The sequence below is a fragment of the Melospiza georgiana genome, chromosome 6, assembly GCF_028018845.1.
Source record: "Melospiza georgiana isolate bMelGeo1 chromosome 6, bMelGeo1.pri, whole genome shotgun sequence".
NCBI classification, from domain to species: Eukaryota; Metazoa; Chordata; class Aves; order Passeriformes; family Passerellidae; genus Melospiza; species Melospiza georgiana.
The window spans coordinates 40,936,350-40,948,791 of record NC_080435.1 but is presented as its reverse complement, the minus strand read 5'-3'; the positions used below and the strand labels follow the sequence as shown (position 1 = coordinate 40,948,791).

The 12,442-nt window shown below is 52.3% G+C and overlaps 1 protein-coding gene across 1 annotated transcript; it reads right to left on the bottom strand.

The window, feature by feature from the left end:
- Nucleotides 1-7,853: 7,853 nt before the first annotated feature.
- VRTN (vertebrae development associated) lies at nucleotides 7,854-9,881 on the bottom strand. The gene has a single exon (XM_058026949.1). The coding sequence runs from the start codon at nucleotides 9,879-9,881 to the stop codon at nucleotides 7,854-7,856; it is 2,028 nt and encodes a 675-aa protein (XP_057882932.1).
- Nucleotides 9,882-12,442: the final 2,561 nt, after the last annotated feature.

Below are 12,442 nucleotides of genomic sequence, written 5' to 3'. Positions count from 1 at the left end.
TTAAATCCAAGAAGGAGCATGATCACTGCTGAATAACTTATTATAGACTCACAGCCTCTGCTGTAGCTGCCTGAGCAGAAGGGAAGGAAGCAAAAAGGCAACAAGACACAGCAGTCAGGGAAAGTTCAAGCTCCAGAAATTTGACTGAGCTTAAAAAAAAAGTTAAATTAAACTACCAGTGGGTGTGGAAGAAGTGACTCTTCACCCCCTTCCTCCTGCCCTCCCAGAGAAGGGGTCCCTCTCCCAGTCAGGACCCTCAGCTCAGCAGCAGAGCTCTGTAATGGTCCAGATCCCACAGGGGATACTCAGGAATTTGGGGGAAAGGAGGAATAGCCTCAAGTTCTGGCCTGGCAACATGTCTAGCTCAGAAAGAAGGAATGGAGGGAGCCTGGCAGGTCACTGCTGTGGGAAGTGATGCAGAGGGCAGAAAGTGCAAAGATGACCTTTGTCTGTGTAGAGGGGCGGTGACAAAGTGACATCTCTGGTGGCTGATGAAGGAAACTTTGGGGTCTCTGAGATGGGGATGGAAGAGGGTTGATGAAACAGTGATGCCAATGCCCATGCCCTGGTGGCTCAGTTTCCCCACCAGTACTACCAGCCTTCATCCTAAGCCAGTGACACTGAGTGACAGATGTGGACAGTCACCAGAAAGCCCATTCCCTGCCCCCTTCCCCAAATCTGTGCACAAACACCCCTCTCTCGTTTCACACACTCTGTGGCCTTTGGGTTGCCACAAGTGCCATGACCAGGTGTCCCAGATGCCCTCCTTGCTATGAGGACAACAACTTGGGGACCAAGCCAGCCCCACTTCCTGGACTGGTTGAACATCCCCTCCATCTCTCCCCTGCCTTGGAGATGCTCCTTGCTCAGCCAGGATCTCAGAGCAGCACTGTCTGAGGTGTATTGGGACTTGGTTTCTTTTCACAGCAGTGGAAAACACATTGTCTTCCAGCCTGAGCTCCTTCTGTGACTTCCACAGCATCAAGGTGAGCACTTCCTGCAGGCCATTCTCTTCAGAAGCAGCTGAGGACAGGGTGGATGAAGCGTGGGGGTGGCCTTTGAATCCTACCCCCTTCTGCATGCAGCCAGGAAGAAAGCTGCTGAGGAAAGAAGCACCAGCCCCTCAGCACAGATCTGAGTGATCAATACATCTGAGCTGTCACGTGCTCTGCTGCCACTGCTCACCCCTGGCAATGCTCTGGTGTGCCAAAACAGTCTCACTGCCTACAAACAGGAGCTGGGAGTACTGATGGGGGATGCTGGGATGGGGCCATGCTGGATCTCACTCCTCTTCCCACAGGTGAGAGGACGGCAAAGGGGAAAAATATGGTGTGGTTTGTAGGGGACTCAGAACCCCTGTGGGACACTGTCCCCAGCCAATGGGATCCACTAGGACACTGGTCCTCCCACACACCCCCAGCCAATCTGCCCCTCCCTGGGGTCAGCCCCAAGGTGGGTGATGTGGAAACTACCAGAGCAGGATATGGGGTGTCCTTCCTGCTGCACTCCCAGCACCCTCACTCCCTGGGAGGACAAAGCCACCATCTGCTCTTCCACCAGCACCCATCGGGGGGTGGGATTGCAGCCATGCTGGTGGAGCAGAAATGCCTTTATTTCACCCCCATGTCTCATCTGGAGGATGGGGAGGAAAGAAACATGGGGAAATAAAAGCAGAATGACTCCTTTGCTCACTTAATAACATAGTGAGTGTTTTCCCTTCACAGTAATCCAGTAAGGAAATAGCTAATTTTCTGAGACAGGGCAAATTTTTATTTCTGTCAAAAAAAAACCCTTTAAAAATCATGTAGCAGTGCATCTCTTCACTAGTTTATCTTTTCCTCCTTGCTCCCCAAAACCAGCCTGCAGTGGAGAGAACATGGGGAGGCACAGCCTGTGGCAATGCCATCTCTCCTGGGGCTGGTGAGAGAGGATTTTTGCAGAGAGAAGCCAATTAGGAGCTATTGCTCAGGCAGGCATCAGCTGCTGGGAAATCAGGAGCTTCATTAGCTCTGCTCTCACCACACACACAGGCACCAGCTCACTCTTGCACAGACTCTGGCAGCCACACGTGCCAGAACACACTGCTGGGGTCAAGCCGTCCCCGTGGGGCAAGAGGACAAGTGCTGTCAAGAGGAGACAGAGCACCAGGGGGGGGGACACCTTGCTGAGGACAAGGCATGGTCTCCATGGTCACTGGCGAGTGACAGGGCTTGCTGTGAGGGTGACACAGGACAGTGTTGGCACCACCCTCCTCTGCCCAGCTATCCCTTGTGGTGCCAAGGGGCTGTACCCAATACAGCCCCCTCTCCACTGCTCCACTCCATGTCCTGCTGGTGTCCAGGCACAGGGACATTTGGGGACCAGGTCTGCAGGTGTGCTGCTTGTCTGAGCTGACCCTGGTTTTGCTCCAGTTGATGTCTGGGCTGCATCTCAGAAGCAAGGAAGGCCTTTGCAGGTGGACCACAAATGCCCTTTAGCAGGTGTATGCTGTAGATGCAATTTAAATATTCTCATTTATGGTACTTCAGAAGATTTGGAGACTCAAGACTAACAGGTGTCAGAAGCACCCAGCTTAGGAGTTCCTGGGCCAGACAGAGCCTGTGTCTCCCCACCCAAAATCAGCAGGATCTCCCCTGAGCAGAGAAGCTGGAGCTGCCCCTCCAGCTATGACAGAGAGTGGGATGGGGATGAGGATGGGATGGGGGCAGTGGTGGAAGAGCCTCTCTTCTCCCCCCACCCTGCCCATTTCTGCTCAGGAGCTTTTCAGGCTGCAGGGCTGTGCTCAACTTGCTCCCATCCTCAGAAGGCTTCCCAGCAGAAATGCCCCTGCTCTGCAATTGCTCTGTCTACTTTTGAGACACAATGCTTAATCAGTTTGTAATACTTGCAGTATTTGCTGACTTCATCTTTAATTAAATCTTGTTGTTTAATCAAAATGTCAGGCAGGATCAATCCCAGTTTCTCACAGAGGTCAGAGTGCTGCCTTCTCCTGGCACAGGGGGCTGAGGGACAGCCCAGTGGGCAAGGGGCCCTTCCAGCCACCCAGGCAGGCTCCCTGCCCAGACTCACACAGTTATGGAAGGGCCTTGAAGAGATAACTTTATTCTCAAGCACCTGAGTTTGGCAGGAGTGTGTGTCCATCCTGCCACAGCTCTCCTACCTTTCCCAGCACTACAGTTACCAAAGTGATGGAAAAGGGACGAGGAGATCAGTAAAGGAAGATGACAGGGGAGGAGAAATGAAATGCAAATATAAGTGCAGTATCTGCTGAAATGCCATCCTCAAAATAATATAGCAAAGTCCAGGCATAGGCACCAAACTCTTGACAATATTAGGCTAGAAAAAGGAAAGTTTGCTTCCTAAAGTGCTTTCATACCTGAGTATTTTCTCCAAAACTGCAGTATTTTCCAGATGTTGACTCTGCAAAAATAGCCTTACACATCAGGTTATTTGTTTTCTAGCAGAGGAAAGGCTGGAACCCTGCATCTGGAACTTGGCCAAACTGCTGGGATGGAACCATGCCAAGAGTTGTCAGGTGGGGGCTGGTCCAAGACAGCTAAGACAGGTATTAATGGGCTGTTGATATTTTAGAAGATCAGTTGGGCTGGAGGATAAGATCCTTGAGGATCTATACAACAATTGATCTTCCATATTTTCACTAGCAAGCTGGCATAGGAAAAAGTGTCATTTGCTAATGAGACAAATTAGGAGGGTTCTGAAATACAGAAGAAGAGTAGAGAGACTGGGCTACCTTGAAGGCAGGAGTGGTGGAGATGGGATGAAATGCAGGGAAACACAATGAGGTGTTGCCAGCAGGAATTGCTGCAGCAGGTAGGGAGGTTCTCAGCTGGCAGCAACCAGGGAAAGGCCAGAGCCATTGCTCTAACATGAAAAAGGCAGATCTGATGTTTGGGTAATTGGTTCAGTAAAAAAAATATTCATGAAGCATAATGGCAGGGCAGTGATGGGCCACAGCTGGACTCCAGAAGACATTTTCAGCCACAGCACATGAGATGAATTTTAATGGAAAGGAAGCAGAGCGGGTGGTAGAAGAACAGGGAACAGTGACAGTGGCTGGCATAACCTGCTGGGACAGAGGCAAATGGTTCCCCACACATACCCCTGGGGCACAGGAGGAAAAAGATTCTGTTTGAACAACAGAATTGGCTTGGCAGCACTAGTTGCCTGTAGTCGGAACCTATGGAGGGAATTATGCAGGGGACTGTTAAAAATGATCCCTTTTTTTCCTCTCATCTTTTTTCCCCTCCCCACACATATATTTTTGATAATGAATTGCTGCTATGCTTGTCAGCACGTGAGCAGTTTTGAATGGTGGCTCTAGCTTCTCTATCTTCCTGCTGCTGCTACTTCTCTACTCTGATGATCCCAGGGAAGCACAGGAGCTATCCTGTGAAATGCAACCCTTTTGCCACCTTGATGTGCTTTTAAGACCAACACTATTGCTCTTTGCACCAACAAACAAGCTGCCTGTGCAAAATCTGGAGGTAAAGCCGTGCTTGAGCTAACATGTATCAGCTAAATGTCCCAAAGCTTTGCTCGGGCATAATCAACTACTCAGCACCTGGGCAGGCTCTGCTGCACTGCACTGCCCACCTCCCACACTCCTCCCAGGGATGCAATGAGATGCCTTAGTGGCAGGGCAGAGGAGAGCCCCGAATTACAGGTAAGCTAAAGGCTGGCCCCTGTGTGCTTGGCAGCCCCCCAGCTCCTGCTTTTCAGTCACCTTTTAGTTTTCATCGTTTCTGGGGTCAGTATTTATGAGCACCTGTCTGTGAAGGAGTTGAGGTGACACCTGAGCTAAAGCTCACTGCCCACCGTTCACCACCCGGTGCCTGGCACTGTGATGTGGAGCAGCAGAGCCCGCCCCAAACTCACCTCTCAGCACCAGCCCAGTGTGATAGCAGCAAGACATTCACCAATCAATTCCTACAATTTCCCCCCATTTAAACTGTGCTCAGCCACAAATGACATCAATAATGACCGAGCACTCACCCTCTAGGTGGTGCCAGCTGGCAGTGATCCAACATGGCCTGCTGCCATCAAGGCATAGGGAGGCAAATGAGTATTATTCTCCCCACCATGCCTCACCCAGGCATCCAGCTTAGGGCATGGAAAATATTACACCCAGATCTCTTCATCAGGGCTTCTAAAAATTGTCTTGCAAAGGGTTGTGGAGCCCAGTACCCAGAAGAGATTCATCCTGCAACTGGCCAGGTGTGATGCATGCAGCATTCCCAGTTCAGGGAGAGTTGGGTGGTGTGAAGCAGAAGCCATTTCTTCACCCTGCAGAGCACTGGGCCACACCACAAAGGCTCCCCCAGGCTCTCCTGATGCTCACCTGCCCCCAGCAGCACCTGACCACCATCCATGCTGATGGATGCCCCACCCTGCTGTCAGGCACAGGCTGCCCCAGCCTCATGGCCATCCAAACAGGGCCCATGTTGGCACCAGCCACTACCAGAAAACCCACCCTTCCTGCTGCTTCCCTTGGCTCAGGCATGCCAGAGAACACTCTGGGGATGGGTCTTCCATCCATTCTCACAGCTGCTGCCACAACCACCACTGCTGCTGAAAGCAGCTATCTCTAGCCTCCAGCAGTTTGCAGACATAGGTAATCTTTCTGCAGTAATTACCAGCTCAGTCCCTTAGAGGAGTTCATGGATGAGTCCTCCCTGGCAGCTAATTACTTCAATTACTTCCTGACACAGAGCCCAGGGCTCTCTGCAGCAGCACACAGCACTGCCTGGCAGCTCCCTGCTCCTTATGTGCCTCCCTTCCCAAAACAGCAAGTGCCACAGAACCTCTCCTCTGGGACCACAGAGGATGTGCCAGACTGGATGGGCAGTGGTGAGACCCCACCATGACCAAGGACAAGGAGCTAAATGGTTTCTTAGACATGCCCCAGGTCCTGGTTCAACACGGCTGCCCCACCACAGGACAAGCCTGAGCACCCCTTTCTCCTGCCAGGCTGCTGCAGAAGAAAGCTCAGCAGAACTTTCTAGCACAGGGCCCCTCTGCCTAGGAGGCTCACAGGGAATGAAGCCAAACTACTCAGGAACAGGCTGCAGCAGCCAGTGACAGGTTCCAGATACCTTAAGGAAAAACAAGTAATTTGTGAGCAGTTTTGGGAGGAGGTGGGGCAGAGCAGGGGGATGGATTTGGGACAGACACGCCACATGTGTTATGGCATCTCCTCTTATCACGGTCAACAAAGCTCCTAATGCCCTGTCAAAGGCCTGAAAGTAAGACAAGAGTCAGTCCTGCTGACCCAGCCTCAGGAGCTGACCTTGTAAATGCAGAGCTTGGGAAGCTCTCCCCACACATCTGTAGGTTGCTCTGAGTTCTGGGAAGCAAGACCAGGTACTGCAGTTGGTGACAGCCAGTGGTGACAGCCAGCCCTAGACATCCTACAGTTTAGTCCTGCACAGCCATGCTGACAGACAGCACAGGAGAACTCACACACTAAGGGGATGGGGGTTTTTGGAGTCAGGCAGAGACCACCTCAGCCTTACACCTCAAGATGCTCACAGGGCAGAGGTACAAGCAGGTGGTTTCAGCCTCCCAGTACACCACCACCACTTCAGGGCACGACCACCACCATCTCAGACATTGTCTGTGCACCCCTGCTGTCACACAGGGCTGGGCACACTGGGTTATCTCCAGCCTTGTATCTGTTCTGGAAAGCAAGCCTTAGGCTCTTACCAGGGAAAGCACAGCTCCAGCCAGGCCTCCAGAGAGGCAACATCAAGCAGCAGACACTCCCCACCAGGAACCATAAGAGGACCTTCTCAGGAGCAGGGACTGACATGTGCACAGTCTCTCCCTGCCCATTCAACAGTTTTAGAAAGCAGAGGGGGAGAGGGAAAAAAAGCCTTGCCCAGAAACCATGCAGTGAGAGTGAGAAACCACACAGGGCTAGGAGTGGAAGACTCTTTATTGCTTTGGTTTCTTACAAGTGAGAAATACACATCCATGTTGCTTGCAGCACAGCACAGGGGATGCAGGGACACTGGGCACACAAGTTGCAGTCTCTCTGCATTCTCCTAGACTTCAGGAAGAGAGACCCTAGAAAAGTAGGGTAGCTGCCAGCTGAGAGAATAAAGGGTTGTGTGAAAGGTTATTGCTACAAGACCTGAAAGGTCAGGGACAGCTTCTGCACAGCCTGCAGAAGACACTGACTCCTGGCTTAGCATTCCCAGCATACAGATTACAGTGAGGACACAAACAAGTCCCCTCATCTACCAGTCTCTTCATCTAGGAAAGATTAGGGCAGCCAGAGGCGGGGCCTAAAAGCAAGAGCTTCACTCATCCCAAGTGAAGCTTTTATTCTCCTTAGCTGGGAAAAGCCCAAAGATGCTTCTTACATAAAGCTCAGCACTCCCCAAACCTCTCCTCACCTACAGCTGAGCCAGTACTACTCTGCTCACTGATGAGATGCTAGGCACCTCCATGCTCATCCTGAACATCCACATTACTCATTCAAGCAACCACCTGGGGCAGAGAGACTTTCACATCCTCCATCTCATGAGGCCCAGCAGCATCCCATGACACTGGCACAGTATTACCTCCCTTGCTCATCCTCTGAGCACAAAGAAAGGAAAATTACCTGGCCTCTCTCCCTTGGGATACTCAATGCCTTCTCCTTCCACTCCTCCAGCCTCTGGCAATAGGCACTATGAGGATGCTCCCATACCTGATTGAACCACACAAAAAAGAAAAGCCAGAGACTAGGAACAAAAGAAAACCAAACCAGAACAAAAATCAGCGAGGCCCCAACCCGGGCACTGCACCAGAGAGCCAAAGGGCACAGCAGCAGAGGAGCTGTGGCCAGCTCAGGCATCCACCAAGGTCAGCCCATCGTGCAGGGCGCGCTTCCACATGTAATAGGTGGAGCGGGCCGTGAGCGGGAAGCGGGCACTGAACTCCTTGTAGGTTGGGAAGGTCTTCGACTCAAAGCGCTGCTGCAGGAACAGCTTGGCCTGTGCCTTGAACTGGGCAGTGGCAATGACATCCATCACAAACATCCGGCTGCTGGCTCTCTCCGACATGGCATAGCCTGAAATGCTGGTGTTGCACGGCACAGCAGGCACTGGCTTATCTATGTGCTTGGTGGCTACTTCCACATGGCACTGAGGTTTGAGGCCTGGCTCTGCTCGTGGAGGTGCCAGGGAAGACACACGGTTCAATGGCAGGCTGGAGCTGCTCCAGGGCAGGCGACGCTGCCAAATGGTTTGGCCACTGCCCTTCCAAAACCAGTAGGCTGTGGAGGAGAGAGATGGATAGCGCAGGCGGTACTTGCAGAATGGCAGCTGCCATTGCTGGACCTGCCTCCTGGCCACGTCTCGCAGCTGCTTTCTCCAGCACAGAGAAGGATGGAGCTGCAGCAGACTCCTGGATGCTGGCCGGTCTCCGTTCCGTCTCTTCCTAACAGGCACACTGCTTGGCTTCAGCTGCAGGAATGGCTTTCCTATAGCTAGAGTTTTCTGGTTATCCAAGGGTGACTGGGGGTGCTTGAAGTTGGGGTTCTCCTTGATTGCTTTTCTTCGCCAGTTATAGTAAGTGGACCTGGAGATGCCTGGGAAGCTGCGTTTGAAGCATCTGTAAGGCACTAGAGTGTTCATGGAAATGCATTTCTCCAGGTAGGATTTGGCTCCTTGCATAAAGATTCCTGCTTGAATGGGATCTGGAGAATTACTTGAGGATTTCAAGCTCCCCTGCGGATTTCTTGGCTCATTCACATCAGCCTTTTTTGGGACAACCCTGTGAAGTTCCTGCAAGCTGTGCGCCTCAGACAGAGCAGAGGTGTCACCATTGACCATGCTCTGCATCTCATGCTTCCAGGCATAGTACGTGGATCGGGAGATTTCTGGAAACATTTGTCGGAAGTGCTGGAGGGGGATGACATTGCCCTCCTGAAAGCAGGACTGCAGGAAGTGTTTAGCTGCAAACCTGGCAGCTGCTTTCTGCCGGTGCTCCCGAGACTGGCGCTTCCAGCGGTAGAAGGTGCTCTTGGTAATGCTGTAGCGGTCACGCAGGTTGGAGTAGGTCAGCTGGGGGTCACTGTTCAGCAGCTCAAGGGTCTTCATGGGCTGGACAGGAGGCTCTGGTGAAGGTATTGTGGGTTCCAGCTCCTCCAGGCCAACCACAGCCACAAAATACTGTGCTTTGAAAACCTGCCGGGAGAGCTGCTGCCCCGACCACATGATGTGCAGCGTGGAGGTTCGTGGGCCACACTTCCTGGGCCGGATCAGCCGGTTAAAATAGGGTCGGATCTTCAAGTTGCTCATAGGGTAGATGGAGTAGATGTTACACTGCAGTACTGAGGCAAGAGCATAGACGTGCCACATGTTGGCAAAGGTGCCAGGAAAACAGGTAGCTTTGATATCAGCATCAAAGATGGCTTCCAGGATAGCCATGGGGAGGCTGGTCATCTCCGGGGTCTCCTCAGTGCAGAGGGAGTAGCGGGCAGCCTGCAGCATCACTTTGGAATCAATCATGCCATTCAAGTAGTATTGTTTGTGCAGCAGCATCTCCACCACAGTTCGCACCTGCAGCTCCAGGCTGAGGCTGGGGTTGCCCCAGAGCAGCACACTAGCAGCCTCAAAGAGGCGGTTCCCCTCGCCCTTGCAAACGAGAGGCAGCATGTTACTTGGGGCATCCTCAGGATAGAGGCTCCTGGCTACCCGGTCAACCTCCAGCTCCTCTTGAAACTGACTTCCACAATAACCAGGTAGGGAGAAGGATGACAAGGTCCTCTCTGCCTCCAGCGCAGCACTGGTGAGGCCCTCCAGACCAAAGCATTCGGTGGCTTCCTGTAGCTCCTGCAGCACAGACTGCACCAGCTGGTGCCTCTGGATCATCCTGAAGGATGGCAAAAATAAAGAAGTCACTGGAGATGAAAATACTGCACACTCCAGACTGGCAGTGACCCGGCCTCCAAGTCCAGCTCGCAAAGGACAGGATGGGGGAAAAAGGTAGAGGAAAGGCCACCCTGCACATTCCAAGGACAAAGGAGGAAGCCCCAGTCCTCGCCAGGCAGACCCGGGAGTGGAACAGCTCAGCTTGCTCACCAGTGACCTCCTGTGGGCAGCACATACGGCACACAGCCTACACTTGGCAAAGCGAAACTAAGGATTGACTGCTCCCATGGGGTGGGAAGCCAGGTCACCTCCTACCACGGCATACCTGGTTTTGGCCTGGCATCACCCCGACACCGACCTCTCCCTGTAGTGGTTCCATCATTTCCACTTTACTACTCCCCTATGAGCACCCAGAGAGAAGTTTCCCTCAAAGGGAAAACATTTGCCATCGCTGCAGGAAAGGACCTGTGACAGAGCCACCCTGCACGGGGCCATGGGTGCACCCGGTTCAAGCACAACAGAAGATGGGGCAAGGAGCTTGCCTTCTCCCTCAGAGCAGGGCACTGCAGCTGCACCCACTGCAGGCACCCAAAACTGCCACAGAACCTCGGATGGAAGTGACAGAGCCAAAGCCATGGCTACAGTACCTGAGCCAACACTAGATGTCACTTGCTGCTCAGCGGGCACACACCACCGGCAAAGGAGAAGGCAGGAAAGGAGGGCTTCTCTTGGATGAGCTACCAGGCAGGAGGCAACCCAAAAGTACAGACAGAGTCCAAGCACTGAGTGGGTACTATAGACTCTTTATGGAGCACTCCTCCCTGCCTGAGCCGGTCCCAGTCTCGTCCTACCTCCCTCTGCATGCCAGAGAGAGGAATGGAATGGAATACATGGAACTCATGGAATACAAAGGGTCAAAGCTTTGTGTTTCTACTGGATTCCACATAGGAATCCAAAAGCTTTGTTCAGCTTGTGGAATCCAGTAGGGTCCCCATCACTCCAGGGGCTTTCATGATGGCTGCACAGCTCTCAGCTCCGGCTTCATCAGTGCAGCCCTCTTCAGCATCCTTTCACAGTCACACAGCTCAGGCCTCTCCCCAGCCAGCCTACTCTCCCCCTTTTGGGCCAGTTTTCTCCCAGGGACCACAACACCTCACTCAAGAAGCCAAATCTCCTCCATTTTCTCCTAATCTTCATTCTCATATCACACCTACTATGTACAGCATCACTTTGCAGCCTGCTCAGTTCACAGCCCAGCCAGAGCTCACCTTCTCTCAACACTTCACAGGTACGACTACACACTCACAGCTCTGTGGGTACATGAGGAACGGTAGAAGCAGGAAAAGCAGCAGCTCTACAGTAAAGCAGATGTCCAGCCAGGACTCTCCCCATTTTCAGCCCTGCTCCAGATATGGTTATTAGTGTTGTGACATCTATGGCCCCCGGCCATGAACAAACCACATGAGGTGCCACAGAATCACACAGACACATAAAAGTTCTTCTTCACAAGGAGCCTCCGTGCTGCTGCCACTGAGTCTTGCCTTTAATCAGATCACAGGTAATCACCAATTGCATCCCTTCCCCTGCTCCAAACTTCTCCACAATCTCCTGCATGTCAGAGGCCAGAGCGTTCTTACAGCTGCTCCCACAGCTGTAGGGCATCAGTTACTAGAGACAAACACAGGAGAATGCACACAGCTGTGAAGCAGGGAAGATAAACCTGTCCTAAAATCCTGGTCTGAGAAGGCATGGAATTGTCACTTCAGGTCAGATTTGCATTGTTATTTTCCTAGAAGTCTGTAGAAACTTTGACTAAGACTATGTTGAGTGACATGAGCTTGAGGAGCTGAAACAAAGGCACAACTCAGGACAACTATAGAGCCGAGAGAGCCCAAGTCCTCCCTCTCTGTGGTCTGTCAAATGCTTTGGGAGCCAGCCACCTCCTGTTCCAACAGCCAAAATCTGCTGAGCACCATCCCACCAGAAGAGCCAAGAAAGACAAGACAGATGCCTTTCACCCAGAAGAGGGTGAGGACATAGTGGATATAAACTAGAGAGCATCAGCAACAACCCTGGTATTTCTGTCCTAGTAGGCATTTCCCAGCCCCTTAAGGACTGAGGAAGAGCTAGAGGCACAGCTTAATGGCCATTAATCCTTTTCTTCAGCAATAAATCCACAGCCTCAATGTCACTGTCAGCTCCTACTCCCAGAGCAATCCCAAGGCAAAACCCACAGCTGAATCAGCAGCAGGGAACTCCTGGGGCAGGTGGAGAGAGGCTTGGGTAATCAGAAGCAGAAGTCAGAAAAGCTGGGGGGGCTTGGTTCATGGCCAGATCAAACCCAGCAGCTCTCAGCACAGAGGACCTCATGCAAAGGGAACACTTCTCCCTGCACAGCCCCAGGGAAGCATGCTGAACACGACAGACAAGTGTTCACTAAACCACCTCAGCACCAAGAAGTAACCAAGGGAGCTCTCTGCTGCTGATAAAGGTTTTACCTAACCTGGCCACTTTTGCATTGTAACAGATAAGAAACAGCTGCAGGTCACGTTCCCTCACCT